Source organism: Amblyomma maculatum, chromosome 6 (assembly GCF_055883805.1).
Source record: "Amblyomma maculatum isolate TAMU_Amacu chromosome 6, ASM5588380v1, whole genome shotgun sequence".
Lineage (NCBI taxonomy): Eukaryota > Metazoa > Arthropoda > Arachnida > Ixodida > Ixodidae > Amblyomma > Amblyomma maculatum.
Window position 1 is genome coordinate 7,676,851 of NC_139349.1, and position 13,140 is coordinate 7,689,990.

Consider the following 13,140-nt stretch of genomic DNA (forward strand, 5'->3'; position numbering starts at 1 on the left):
CCACTGCCATGTTAATATCTGTGCTTCAAGTGAAAACTGACAGGGCTGCGGCTTTTCACATGGTACGATGCTTGTACTCATTGCCACAAAAAATTTGTGAGCAGAATATTTCCACTTTGTTTCAGCCTAAAAAATGTCCTTCCTTTATAGTTAGTCTTGGGATGGTTTCCTGAACATGTTTAAGCTGTAACAAGTCGGGAGCGCGTAACGCATTTCCCAGCATCTTGCTGAAGTAGCTTTTTGGTGACACAGTTATGTTAATTCTTGTATTTGGACACATCAGAAGTTCATGAAGTGTAAAAAAATTGGCAGTGCAAGCTGAAGTAATTGGCACACTACAGCAGAGCACCAGAATCTGATGCAGATCATACCTTCTGTCTCTCGTGCCCCAGCCAGAGCAAGTAGGCAGCGCTTTTGAACCGATGAAGTACCGATCATTCCTAGCGCTTGCCTACACTTCATGTGCTCATGTCGCCCGTTTTTAAACCAGGTCTGTTGCTTCTTCCGTTTCTCGAGATGTTGACGCCAATGCTTCAAGCGATTCTTTCACTCATGTCCGCACAGCCAAGCGCAGGTACATACACTCAATAAGAGTTCTCTGGCATTTTGTTCGAATAAAACAGAGTTGTGGTTCATTCTTTTCAGTCTTCCAGAGAAGCAAAGCAGTATAACTGAATTGTTTTGAGTTTGCGAGCTAGATGCCCATAAATACATTTTTGGCACATAGTTTTGCAGTTTCTCTCCGAGCTGAAGTCTTTTAAGAGGCTGATACCGCTGTTGCTCTCCGATTCGCTGTCCTCAAGAGCGAGCACTGGTTTGCAGCAGGAATTGGCATCCATAGTGGTGGCAAGTACTGATCATCTGCTATGGAGCGCAGAGGGCGGAGCCGGCAGGCCGCAGGATGGAATGATGATGGAATATGTCATGCAAACCTTCGGTCAGATCTCTTGATTTTGGCGAAGCAGTCTTAACTGCTCCATGAAGCGACCTTGTCTCGCCGAACGCTCCTTATTACTGTCTGGAAGACTATTGTACCAAAAAGAGCAGACAACATTGCTCGGGAAGTGCTCCAACTCTGCGATTGGAATTCACTGTAAGGACAGCTTCATGGACCAGGTTTAGTGCCAACATGAAAGCAGCAGCACATGACCCAATATCTGGCTACAATGTACAGTGCCAATAGGCATAGTCCATATTACTGTTAGTGCCCACAGTGCTGCCGAGGTGTTTTCATCGTGGCCCTACATTGAGAATCAGTACATTTGTCAATCCAGATAACCATCGCCAAAACTGCATGACTTCCTTTATTTCATGTCTTTTATCCTTGTGTGTTCACTAGGTAGTCACAAAGAACCCTGGCAGAGGACGTGAGCTGTAACAGAACTAATCATTTGCTAAAACCCAAAGATGCTAGAAGCTTCTCAACTTATGGTCTCCACTTCTTGGTAGTGTCAACATATTTTCCATCGGGTGCTTCGTAATTCTCAATAGGGGGCGTAGAAACTACTGCCTTGAACTGTGCGGGAAGCAAACCATTGTCTGCCTGCAAGAAAAGGGCAGGTAATAAATACTTAAAACTTTCTATAAATGGGACAGTGAAAAGACAATCACTAGTTGACATTGTGTTTGCAGTTAACTTCCTGCACACCTTATGTGATATGTTTTGGTTTTGCGCAAAAAAAAAAAAAAAAAAAAGTTCCCTGTGCCGTAGGGCTTTATAGTATGGCCATGGTAAGCAAAATGATATGATGTGGTCTTCTCTGTGGTTACAATATACCTCCATTGGCCCCAAACTGCCAGACAAATGCTACTTAAAGAGGTCCTGCAACATAATTTGAGAGCATAATTTTGCTTCCTTCTTCCTTGTTGCAATTGAGTAATGGTGATGCTATTGCCATCGGTCGTAACACGCATAATTCGGTATTTAATATTTTAATTTGCTTGAGAACCAAAATCATGGTTCTGATGGTGTCTGCACACAGTGATGGTTCTTTGCAGTGAATATGGCGTCAACTGGCGAGCATTTGAAGATTGAATAAATAGCAAATGCACTGCAAATTGTGCCCATTAGGAAAAATAAGTTACGTCGCGATGTTGTATTTTATATTAAAATCAATTAATCCAACATGTGTGCTTTACACAAATGACACAAAAAGCACCAACAGAGATACTGATTACTACTTTGCATCAGAGACTTTCACAACCTATACACATGGACCTGTGGCTATGTTTGGCAGGAAAGCATTGAACGACCTTGTCAGTCATTCCTCATTGTTGCAGAATGCCTGGGGACACATAGAAAGGGGCAGTCAAGGAGCGGGCTCACGAGAAAAAACAATAGTTGGGAATATATGATAGGCCGTTTCGATTGGTCCAGCATGTGTTGTCATTGGACGAGTGAAATGGGAAAGCAAAAGGCCTAAATAATTAAGCTGAGGGCAACTTTTGGCTTCCTTGTATTTTAAAAGTTCATTCCTTAATAACTCTCGTTCTAGTGTCTCGATTCTTGTAATCCTTTCTTATTCGGTATCCGCGTGACAAAGAATTTATCTAAAGCGTTGCGAACAAGCTTTGCAGGACCCCTTTAATCCAGATGTTACATTTATTTAAACATCATATAATTAGTGATGTCTGCTGTGGGTGTGTTTGTTCTTTCTCGACCACCACATATTTAGGAACTTTCAAAATTTTTGCCAAAACACCCAAAATATAGCAGGCGTTTCATAATTCATAGTTAACTGCCAGTGTAGCAACGACTGCTTTATAGTGACACCAAATATATTTGCAGATAACCATACTTCCAATAGAACAAAAACACCGTAGAAAGTTATGTTGGCTGAAAACAGATATTAATTATGAAGTCTCAAGGTCAAATAAATTTCATGAAGGTTTTCATCTGTTTCTCTACAAGACTGTTAATCAGTCAATTTGAAGCAGATACATGCCAATCAGCCTCTGCAACCTATAGGGGCAAGTAAGTTTTACCACAAGAAGCATGCAAGAAGCACCGGCCATTGTTCACCCTCCAGTCAAATATTTTATTCCCCGGTGACTGTGAGGCTTCGCCCCCAGAACGCAAGGCCGCAAAATGTTTTTGAAAAGTAATAACGCGATTACAGCCACCACAATCAAACAATTTTGCGTTTCCCTCTCCTTCCGTTCCCTCTCGGGGGTTTTTCACTCTCCTGCCCGGTCGTCGCAAGCCAAATTCCCCATCCTGCTCCGCGTTTGGCGGGGCGTGGTACTCTGAGTGCGTGAAAACGAGATGAGCAAGGGAGCGCGCGCCGCTGCATTATGTCTGGCTGTGGCAAGGGAAAAGCACGCAGCGAGCGACAGGCACAATTAGTCGTGTACGCCCATCCTTCACCCGTCAGTCAGCGAGACGAACCAATGGATGTCGTTGAGATTCTGACGTCAGCCTCTCGGCTCGACGGGCCAGCGTAGAGAATGGGGAAGCTTGTATCCCGAAGAAGAGAATGAGAGAGTTTTGATTTGTATTTTTGCTGCTTTGCGGCGCGCGTATCGCTGTAGCATTTTGCACACGCTATCTCTGGTACCTAATCGAAGCATTGGGCTCCTTTGCTTTTATTAAAAGGTCATGCCCTGGACAGTGGCCCATTAAATAAAAAGTGCTCCAAAACTCTGCATTTAAGAGTGCGTACATATCATTAACGTAGGATTAAAGTTTCCAATTTACCTACACTTTAGAATAGTTTCCTTCCTCTGCTCACAGTTTAGCAAGGCAAAACAAAACAAAAAAAGCCTGTAGTTCACCAACGTTATAATTTAAAATTTAGCGACTCTTTCCCTGTGCTTCCAGAGTCTATGGAAAACATGATGGACTTGTAGCCTAGAGTCTAGTCTTTGTGCCAGGCAGCAGTATAACCATGCACGTCACCTTGACTGGCAAATACGCAGTGAAATGATAATTCTAGCTCTCTCAATTCAAATGCATAGATTGTTGCGCTTTATGGTAGCAATAGTACCACAATATGCATCACTTGATCTGAGAATAATGTAATATGTTCATATGAATCCTTTTAATGCAAAAATACAGATTATTCAAATTCCACATAATTTACACACATTATTGATAAACTTCAAATTTAAATGATCTGGAAATAACTGCAGTAGAAACTGCTTGGTGATACTTCCAGCCAAGTTTCATCTGCTCTCATGAGTGCAATGAACTTACAATGTGAAATGGCTCACCTGTATAGCAGCAGTGTACAACTCTTCTGATGCATCCTTCAACATTTCCAAGGCCTTCTGCTGAGTAGCCACAATGCGTTCGAGCATGGCTGCTTCATTCATATGCTTTCTCATGCAGTATGTACTCCAAGCTCGCTGCATTGCCTCTCGCAGCTGGCATGCTTCATGATCAAGAACAGGAAGCGCTCTGTGCCGTAGCCTGCAAAACACGTAGCAGTGTGCAATCGTAATTAGGTTTTGTATATAATGTTTAACATCCCAAAGCAACTCAGACTACCAGGGATGTTGTAATGGAAGTCTCTGGCAATTTCAACCAACTGAGGTTTTTTAGCGTGCATTGATGCCATGCTGTATATGGGAACCTTACTTTTTGCATCCATTGAAAAGCAACCGACACAGCCACAATCAACTCGCATTCTTGGGATTAGCAGTCGAGTGCCTTAACCATTAAGCCACTGGAGCAGCTGCATATGTGCACAATCATAAGTTTGCACTTATTATTCGTCATGAAATGTGGTAAAGTACAGCTGTCTGCAATGTGACTGGTTGAAGACCTGAACTAGGAAGCTGGGACACATTCTACTTGGCGACAAAAACGGAGCTGTACTATTAAGTGATGCACAAAGGACGAGCAGCAAATGAAAAAAACTCAACAGGTTGTCTAAAGCCCCTTTAATACACTGGCTTTAAGAATGCTTTTTACACAATAATATGTCGGTAGATTTAAGTATTGTTACTTTCTTCTCACCCGCTGTTGTCCTAGCTGCTTGGCGCGGAGTATATCAGCCTCCGATAACTGCCACGAAGGACCAGGCTCACTATCCATTTCAAAGCAGACTGAACATAAGGTTAAACAATGTGACACATATATCATTGCTGGCATCACACACAGTTAATGTAAGCAAAAGCAAAGGCAAGTAATTTCAAGACAGGTGACATTGCAGAAACCACCAACCAATAAGTGCCCAGCCATGTCACCTGCCAGCTATCACCTGCACCAACCAGATGCATGCTTGTGAAGAGGATCCTGGTTTACTCTGCCCAAGTTGCCAGGAATGATACAGTTGTAAAGCCCCATTTTAATCAAGCTGCACGCAAATACCTGCGTGGCCTAGGGGTAGTTTGTCTAACTTTGGATTTAAGGGTCCTGGAGGTTGAATCCTGACCTCACTCCCAATCCCAATGGCAAAGCCCGAGTTGGCAGTGCCTGCCAATTTGGCATGTGGTCCTGTGAGGTCACAGAAATCTCTGACCTATCGGTGCCCAGCCACGTCACCTGCCAACTACCACCTGCCTGATGCATCCTCAAAGGTGTAGGCCTCACAGATACCCATTGTTTTTATAATTTACTCCACAAGGAAAAGACTAAGCAAGGATGTTTTTGTGCTTCCACTGCGGATGTGTGTACAAGACACCAATTGCAAGTGCTGCAAGTCGAAACTGAGATAAGTGGCCATCAGTGGATCTGTGGACTTCTCTGTTGTTCACGTCACCACAAGCAACTCGCTGTATTGTGACGTCATCACACCCTACATGCAATGCGGAGTACCAGGCCAGTGTCAGTGCCAGCCGACCTCTCTACCTTTCCTGTCATCACACTTTCCCCCCTTCAAACCCACAGTTATACATTTTGTTTTGTAATGGAAAGTTCAGTATCCCAAACCTGAGACACGCCGTAGTAGAGGGCTGCAGAAGTCCAGCCTCCTGGGATTCTTAATGTGCACCGCCAACGCAAAAAACATGACACTCTTAAACTTGATGTTATCATAGGAAATGATTTGAAATTCATGGCAATGCAGGATCTGCAGCACAATTTTTGATCTCTTATTGTTGTGTAATGATTGGAGGCTTCGTAAAGTCAGCGGCGTGTTGCACAATAACTGGTCTACGTTACTATCGAACACTGGCATGGCAGCTAAACAAATTTGCATGAACCGCTCACCCCAGTTCCTTTTGCAGCTTTGGGGCAACTTCCAGTTCTTCAATTGGCTTGTACTTCTTGGCATGCTTCTTGAGCTGTCGAATTCCTTTCTCGATTCGCCGCTTACGACGTTCTTCTCTCATGCGCAGAACGGCTGGGTCAACTCGCTTCTTCTTTTTGAGGGGCTCTGCGCTGTAATAATTTAGTTACAACAGTTGGTTAGCCCCGCGGCTAAATATAGCGTGTAGGCACTTACCAGAGTTGAGCCGTGGTGTGCAAATCTCTGACTGCAAGAGCACCGGGCGACAAAACTCGCTGTGATGCCGCCGATAGCCTGAAAATAAAAAGAAATCGCATGCAAAATGCATCGCACGGTCCAGTTTTATCAGCTTTATGTTGCTTCCCTACCGTAAACCGGACAGTCTGGCAGCTAAGCAGACAAGCTGCATCGTTGCTCAGTTCAGAATGCGATCACCAAGATGTTTCGCGACACGCTACCTAAACTGTATCGTGTGGTATGAGGTAGTTTTGTAAAACGATGCCGACGATACCCCCGTAAAACCACAACGCCACAACCGCCACATGTAAGCACGCATGTAAGCAAGCAAGCTAGCCCATGAGCTCTAGCTCAAGCGCTCTAGCTGATAGCGCTGTAGGCTACTTCCGCCATGGTGGCTGCAGCGTTCCCTCCATGGAGTGCATGGTTCCCTCTTTCTTGCCTTCTTTCTCGAAGCAAATCGGAAGTACTCTTCATCTGTCCAGTTATTATTAATAAGCAATCTCAATTATTTATTTATTTACATGTGTAAAAGAAACCAATAAAGGCTAACTACTGATTGATTTTGTTCAGCTGCGGTGTTGTTTCGGTTTGGTTTTCGGGTCGTTTTATGGTGTTTGTGGTTTGGTCAGTTTGGTTTCTTCTGGCATTGCTTGCAGGCGTGCGGTTTCGACCTTTATTCTCTTGATATTTGCGCTCAGTTTGCTGGAAATGTGGTGGTGTGCGCGACTTCCAACTACGGCAACTCAACTAGAACGCGATGCAAGATGTTGCTGACCGTCGACGGCGAGATGCACGTGGAACACGGCTTTATTTCGAGTATTTTGTCAATGGCAAGTGTTGGATAGCGCTGTGAAAGCTAGGAAATTTTGTGAAGTAGGTTATTTTTTTTTTTTTTTTTTTTTTTTTTTTTTTTTTTGTCGTCCAAGAGCACAAAGTTTTTGCTCGGGCGACTTTGGCATGCGCTCCTACAGCTGTTTTCGCATGACGACGGTAGCAGCGAGCGGTGGTTCCACGTCTTCAAAAGGTTCGCAAATTGTGTTGTGTGGCCTCCGTCAGTACAGCGTGAAATATTATAAGCACTGAACAATTTTCTCCCCTGCAATTTTTGCTGAATGAAAGTTTCTAGAACCACGGCGAGTGCTTACCAATCATGCTGTCGATAGTATATGGTTTCGTTGCCTGACTATAATATATATAGGCCAGCGTGTCATCGTTAGCAATTGTAAGATTTATACATTGTTGTGTACACAATGTTGCGTATACATTATTGTATAAGCAATTATTTGCTAATTTTACTCCAGATAACGAAACGTGCTTTCACTAGCGAAGCAATCAGCGTGTGCACACAGAAATTGCGGAGAAATACAAGCATGAAAAGTTTCCTGCTTGTTCTTTGGTGCTTATTATTGTCAATTGTGTAGAAAGAGAAACAATTAAAGACTGTTACAGGGATAACAATTAACAGCATTTTTCTATACTCTGGTTTAGAGTAATGAATTAAATCGTCACGGACGTTGTCCAGCTATTTCTTTCATTGTATATGGCACGTAGAAAAGTTGACAGCTGAGAAACGTGGTATAAAAACAAAGTTTGCTGTTCAGCAAAGCAGTTTTATAATGGCCTATGTGCTGCTAAATTCGTGCATGCAAAAATTAAATGAATGCATCTATACAGCTACTTGTGATGCAATTATGCAAAACATGAAGTTTAATGTGTTATTTTCATTCGCTGCGTGGCCTTCAGATGGAAAACAAGGCGCTGGTGGCCCTCCAAAATTCTGCTAGGTAGGCAGAGGCTGACCTAAGCTAGGAGCAAGATAAGCTATAGGCACCGTGCAGAAACCTAGGGGGCAGCACTCGCGGTGAACAGGCAGCGCCACGAGTGAGCGCCAGAACAGTTTGGTAGGGAGACGCGCGGCCGCCTGGGCAGGGCGCGCGCTTGAAAAAGGCGGCCTGCGCAGCGAAATGGTAGCAGTTTCAGCCAGCTCAAGCGACGTAGCGAAGCACAAACAATGCGAGAGCCACACGACACAAGACGCAGAGACAAGGACGAGCTTTGGCCGCCCGCTGGGCGTTTATTTCTAGGCTGGAAACACGCGAAACGGAAGACGACAGGAGAAGCGCGCGCAGTTGAAAAAGGCCGAACAAAAAACGAAGGGGGTGGAGGGCGTAAAAAATACGGTGAAAATGTAGAAAAATACAAAAAAAAAACATTTGTGGCGAATGCCCCTCCTCCCAAGTGTGGTACAGCTTCACAAAGGCCAGCTCGAACGTCCCAAGCTGGGGTGGGTGAGAAAAAAAAAAAAAAAAGAAAGAAAGAAAGCTGCGGGGAATCGAGCAGCCGAGAAAGACGGAACGAGTATGGGAGAAGAATAGGAATGAATGAAGCTGTAGTCGAAAGCGACAAGCCTGAGAACGCGATTACCCGGGCCTGAAAATGCCGCAGACACTTATATTACGCTGACGGATTTTGAAGAGCTTTAGCTGTTTTCTGGTGAGGCGGTTGCCACTTTTCTCGACGATAAAGGTAAAGATGGCAGATGGCACGCGGTCGCTGATACCAGCGTTGGCTGATACAGCGACACAGCTATATGAGAATGGAAACTCCCTTACAGCACTGCACAAACGATCTACAGTTTCTAACACACATGCATGTCTTCCTCTCTGTCACATGTCAGAATTGTACCATACTTGATTTTCTTTTTCGTCGAAAGAACGACTTGAATGCTAGTTTTCTTTCGTTTCTTTTTTAAACGATCCTTAATGCCTCTTTAACGGTACTTTCAAGTCCTCTATCACAAAATTAGGTTTTGACAGGGGAAGGTAACAGGTGGCAGCCAGCCGCTCGACAACTTGTTTGGAGAGAGATGGCATATAATGAATGCAAGATCTGTTCAGAGCGTCCACGAATAAGTAAAAAAAATAAATAAATGACATTTATTTTTTTTTTACTTAATTTTTACTACAGTCTCGATTGAGCAGTATCGCATGAGAAACAGCTTATCATTTGAGGTTCGACAGCTCAGTAGACATCGAAATGTCATTAACACAACTAAATGAATAAAGCGTATCGAATGGCATCTCCTGAGTCCCATCTACAGAGGAGGGCGAAGCGGGCAGCGAAGGAAAAGAAAAAAAGGAACGAGCTGAGAGGGAGGAAAAAATAATGAAAGCAAGCAAGCAAGCAAGCAAAAAAAAAAGTTGGCAAGGTAAATTCGCGAAACTAATGCGCAAGACATAGTAAATGCGCCATTAAAACGCTCCATTCCTTTTGATTACTCTCTGCATTGTACTGGTGCTTATACAAGCTATCGTACACAGGGAAATATAGACCACAGGACAGCATAAATAAAAATTATGCAATCAACAACTGCATCCACGGGCGCGGCCGACTGGGCGCGCACGGCGGTCGCAGTAGTGCTGATGCCTATGAGTTGCCCAATTTCTTTGAATATTATTTTTTTTTTTTTTGCGGGTTGAGAAAGGATGCTAATGCAGGTGAAGGTATAGTGTGTCCTCTTTCGGGAAAAATGCTTCCCGGTAAATCTGGACGCGGCAATACCCGGGCATGATTGCCAGCTCACTGCTCGTTGGAAGGCAGCGATTCACACTTATCGTCGCTTCGCTTCGTAAAGCTTATTCGGTGACGCGAAAAATATTTTATCAGGCCAGTGAAAATGTGTGCAACAGCAGCAATCCAAGGACTGCAACCTAGCAATTCATTTGTGACCATAGAATGCCGCGAATCGAAAGAACGAACGCCCCACGCACAGCAGATAGCCGCGTCTCCGCTGCACGGCCGGGCGCACGTCTCCCTACCAAACTGTTCTTCCCGCCGCGAGGGGCGCGCGCGTCGCATCGCGAGTTACTCCTGCACGATGAATCTTGCCGAGGCAAGATTTCTGTGCTCTGTGCTACGCATTTTCTTACAGCTTGCTGCGCCCACAACTAGGTCTATTGAAGCTCATTTCTGCAGTCTGTATTAGGCATTTTGTCACAATTTTACTATTCCTCACTCCCAGCCTTGCTTGCAGCTAGGTATAATCACATGCTGTAAAAAATGCTCTGCAAAAGTTCTGCTGGAGAAAGTATATATATATATATGAGGTGTAATTACAGTATGAGAAGAAAACCCATTCCAAGAACCTTTGCTCTTTCATGGCTGTATAATAAAGACTAGTCACCTTTACCTTTGGCTATTTTCTTGTGCCTGATTGTTTCTATTGGTGCCCGTATAAAAGCTGTGCTAAGCGTTGAGACCTTGGTTTCAGTTGATGTTTTCATAATGAAGAACCACAAGACAAGTTAACTTTATGCCTGCTTTTCGTACTTGGCTCCTTTACCTTGAACACATATTGCATAAAGTGCAGAAGTTATACATTCCCACTTTTCAGTATGTATGCATTAACAGCCTATATCTACTGGAAACATCTGATTGTATAACAATGTAGTATCTCTGTCCAACCAGACCCATGAAACACAAAGTACACAACAGCAAAATAGTTACAGGCTCTTCCCAGCCTTGATTAGAAAAAAAAAAATTACGAGGGAATTTAGCGACTAAAGTAGTGAAAGCCTGAGGTCTGTTCTTGTCTATAGCGTTCCTGCCATCTGCAATCCCACACAAAACGCGCGCCAAGGAACGCCACGCGACAGGAGCGCTGGCGTACCATCCAAACGCACACTTGTCGGAGAAAGTGTGACAGATCCTGCACCTTTCCTCCAGAAATCTCATCTTCTCTAGCGTTCCTGCCATCTGCAATCCCACATTTGAACGCGCGCCAAGGAACGCCACGCGAGAGCCGCCGCAAAATTCGGTGGCAGGATAGCCCCGCCGCAAGCAGCGTGACAGTACTAGTCCCAGCACCGTAGGGTCAGGAACAGTCACCTTTCACAGAGCGTGCTTTCAAGTGTGGCATTGCAGATGGCAGGGACGCATCCCGCCTCGGTCAATCAGAATGCCTCAAAAGCGGGACACACTTTGTCCACGACAGCATGAGCCATTAAAGGCCTTCGCCTTAGTAATGGTTTCGCAATCCTGAAGTTTCTGGAGATTTCAAGAGATGCCTTGAAACAAAGCTTTTGTTTTAGTACTTCTCTTTGTTGACCGACATATGATACAGTAATCAATATTGGGGAATCAAGCATGGGAATTTCAAACATGGAGCGCTTGTTGTTGTTGTGGCTGTAGGAAGAAGGAAAAGAATGCCCCGCCGGGGTGGTGCAGTGGTAAGACGCCCGATTACTGTGCCGGAGTACCCGGGTTCGAACCCGACCTCGGCAGCTGCGTTTCGATGGAGGCGAAACGATAAAAGGCGTCCGTGTGCTGTGCGATGTCAGCGCACGTTAAAGACCCCCAGGTGGTCGAAATTACTCCGTAGCCCTCCACTACGGCTCCTCTTTCCACCTGCACTCCCTCCCCCTACGGCGCGGTTGAGGTGTCCACAATAAAACAAGTGAGACACTTACCGCGCCTTTCCCTTCCTATAAATCAATCAGGAAAAAAAAATGTATGGGCCTGCTACTGGCTCGTAGCTGAGCCACCTCCGCTACCTGATTGATTTAGCTGAGCCTGATTGATTTATAGGAAAGGAAAGGCGCAGTAATTCTGTCTCACTTGTTTTCTGTGGACACCTCAACCGCGCCGTAATGGAAGGGAGGAAGGTGGGAGTGGTAATTTCGATCACCTGGGGATCTTTAACGTGCGCTGACATCGCACAGCACCCGGACGCCTCTTCGTTTCACCTCCATCGAAACGCAGCCGCCGAGGTCGGGTCCGAACCCGGGTACTCCGGCACAGAGGTCGGGCGTCTTACCACTGCACCACCCTGGCGGAGCCCTCCGCTGCCTGATTTGATTTATAGGAAAGAAAAGGCCCAGTAACTGTCTCACTTGTTTTCTGTGGACACCTCAACCGCGCCGTAAGGGCAGGAAGGAAGGTGGGAGAGAAAGTGGAAAGAGAGAAAGAGGAGCCGTAGTGGAGGTCTACGGAGCAATTTCGACCATTTCGACCACCTGGGGATGGATGGATGGATGGAATATAGGAGCGTCCCCTTTGAAACGGGGTGGTAGCGATCTTTCACTTGGCTATTTTCTTTTTGTCCTTATGCCTAACTGTTTCTCTTGGTGCCCATGGCAAAGCTATGCTGCAAGCGCTGAGACCTTGCTTTCAATTGTTTTTATTATGAACCATTAGACAAGCTTATGCCTGGCTTTTCATACTGACTCCTTTACCTTGAACACGTTGCATATATAGTGCAGAAGTTGTTGGTTGGTTGGTTCATAGGAAGGGAAAGGCGCAGTATCTGTCACACTTGCATTCCCGAATTTCCGTATGTATGCATTAACAGCCTATGTGTCTAATGGAAACATCTGAATGTATAAAAATGTATTAGCGACTGCATCATAACAGCAACGACAAATGAACTGGCCGAATGAATGATGCACGCTAAACCTCAGCGCGAACAGACTAATGGCTGCAATTGCAACAATTTTTCACTCGTTTTCTTCAACTACGAAACGTTAAAAACGGTCATAATATGTGCGAAGATCATTACGACCATCTTTACGACTTCATTCGCATGTATAAAACACGTGAAGGGTCGAATTTAAGCTTTAATTTAATTCAAGCACAGCGCAGCGGACGCGCGTCGCGCCGATAGACCCGGAAATCGGAATACCCAGCGTGCTTGCGACTTGTTCAGCTTGGACACCATCTACATCCGGTT

The 13,140-nt window shown here is 44.9% G+C and overlaps 1 protein-coding gene across 1 annotated transcript; it reads right to left on the minus strand.

Moving 5' to 3' along the window:
• Positions 1-1,288: 1,288 nt before the first annotated feature.
• On the minus strand, positions 1,289-6,813 carry mRpL40 (mitochondrial ribosomal protein L40). Its single transcript, XM_084605963.1, has 5 exons — positions 6,542-6,813; positions 6,390-6,467; positions 6,155-6,325; positions 4,213-4,411; positions 1,289-1,543 (listed from the first exon to the last, which is right to left on the minus strand). The coding sequence occupies exons 1-5, from the start codon at positions 6,580-6,582 to the stop codon at positions 1,427-1,429; spliced, it is 606 nt and encodes a 201-aa protein (XP_084462089.1). The 5' UTR covers positions 6,583-6,813; the 3' UTR covers positions 1,289-1,426.
• Between the last annotated feature and the right edge of the window lie 6,327 nt (positions 6,814-13,140).

Coding starts and splice junctions, on each gene's coding strand:
- mRpL40 (XM_084605963.1), bottom strand. CDS start 6,582: ATGCAGCTTGTCTGCTTAGCTGCCAGACTGTCCGGTTTACG. Junction 4,412..6,154: donor AAGCTGCAAAAGGAACTGGG/GTGAGCGGTTCA, acceptor CGTGTTTTGCAG/GCTACGGCACAGAGCGCTTC. Junction 1,544..4,212: donor TGTACACTGCTGCTATACAG/GTGAGCCATTTC, acceptor CTTTTCTTGCAG/GCAGACAATGGTTTGCTTCC.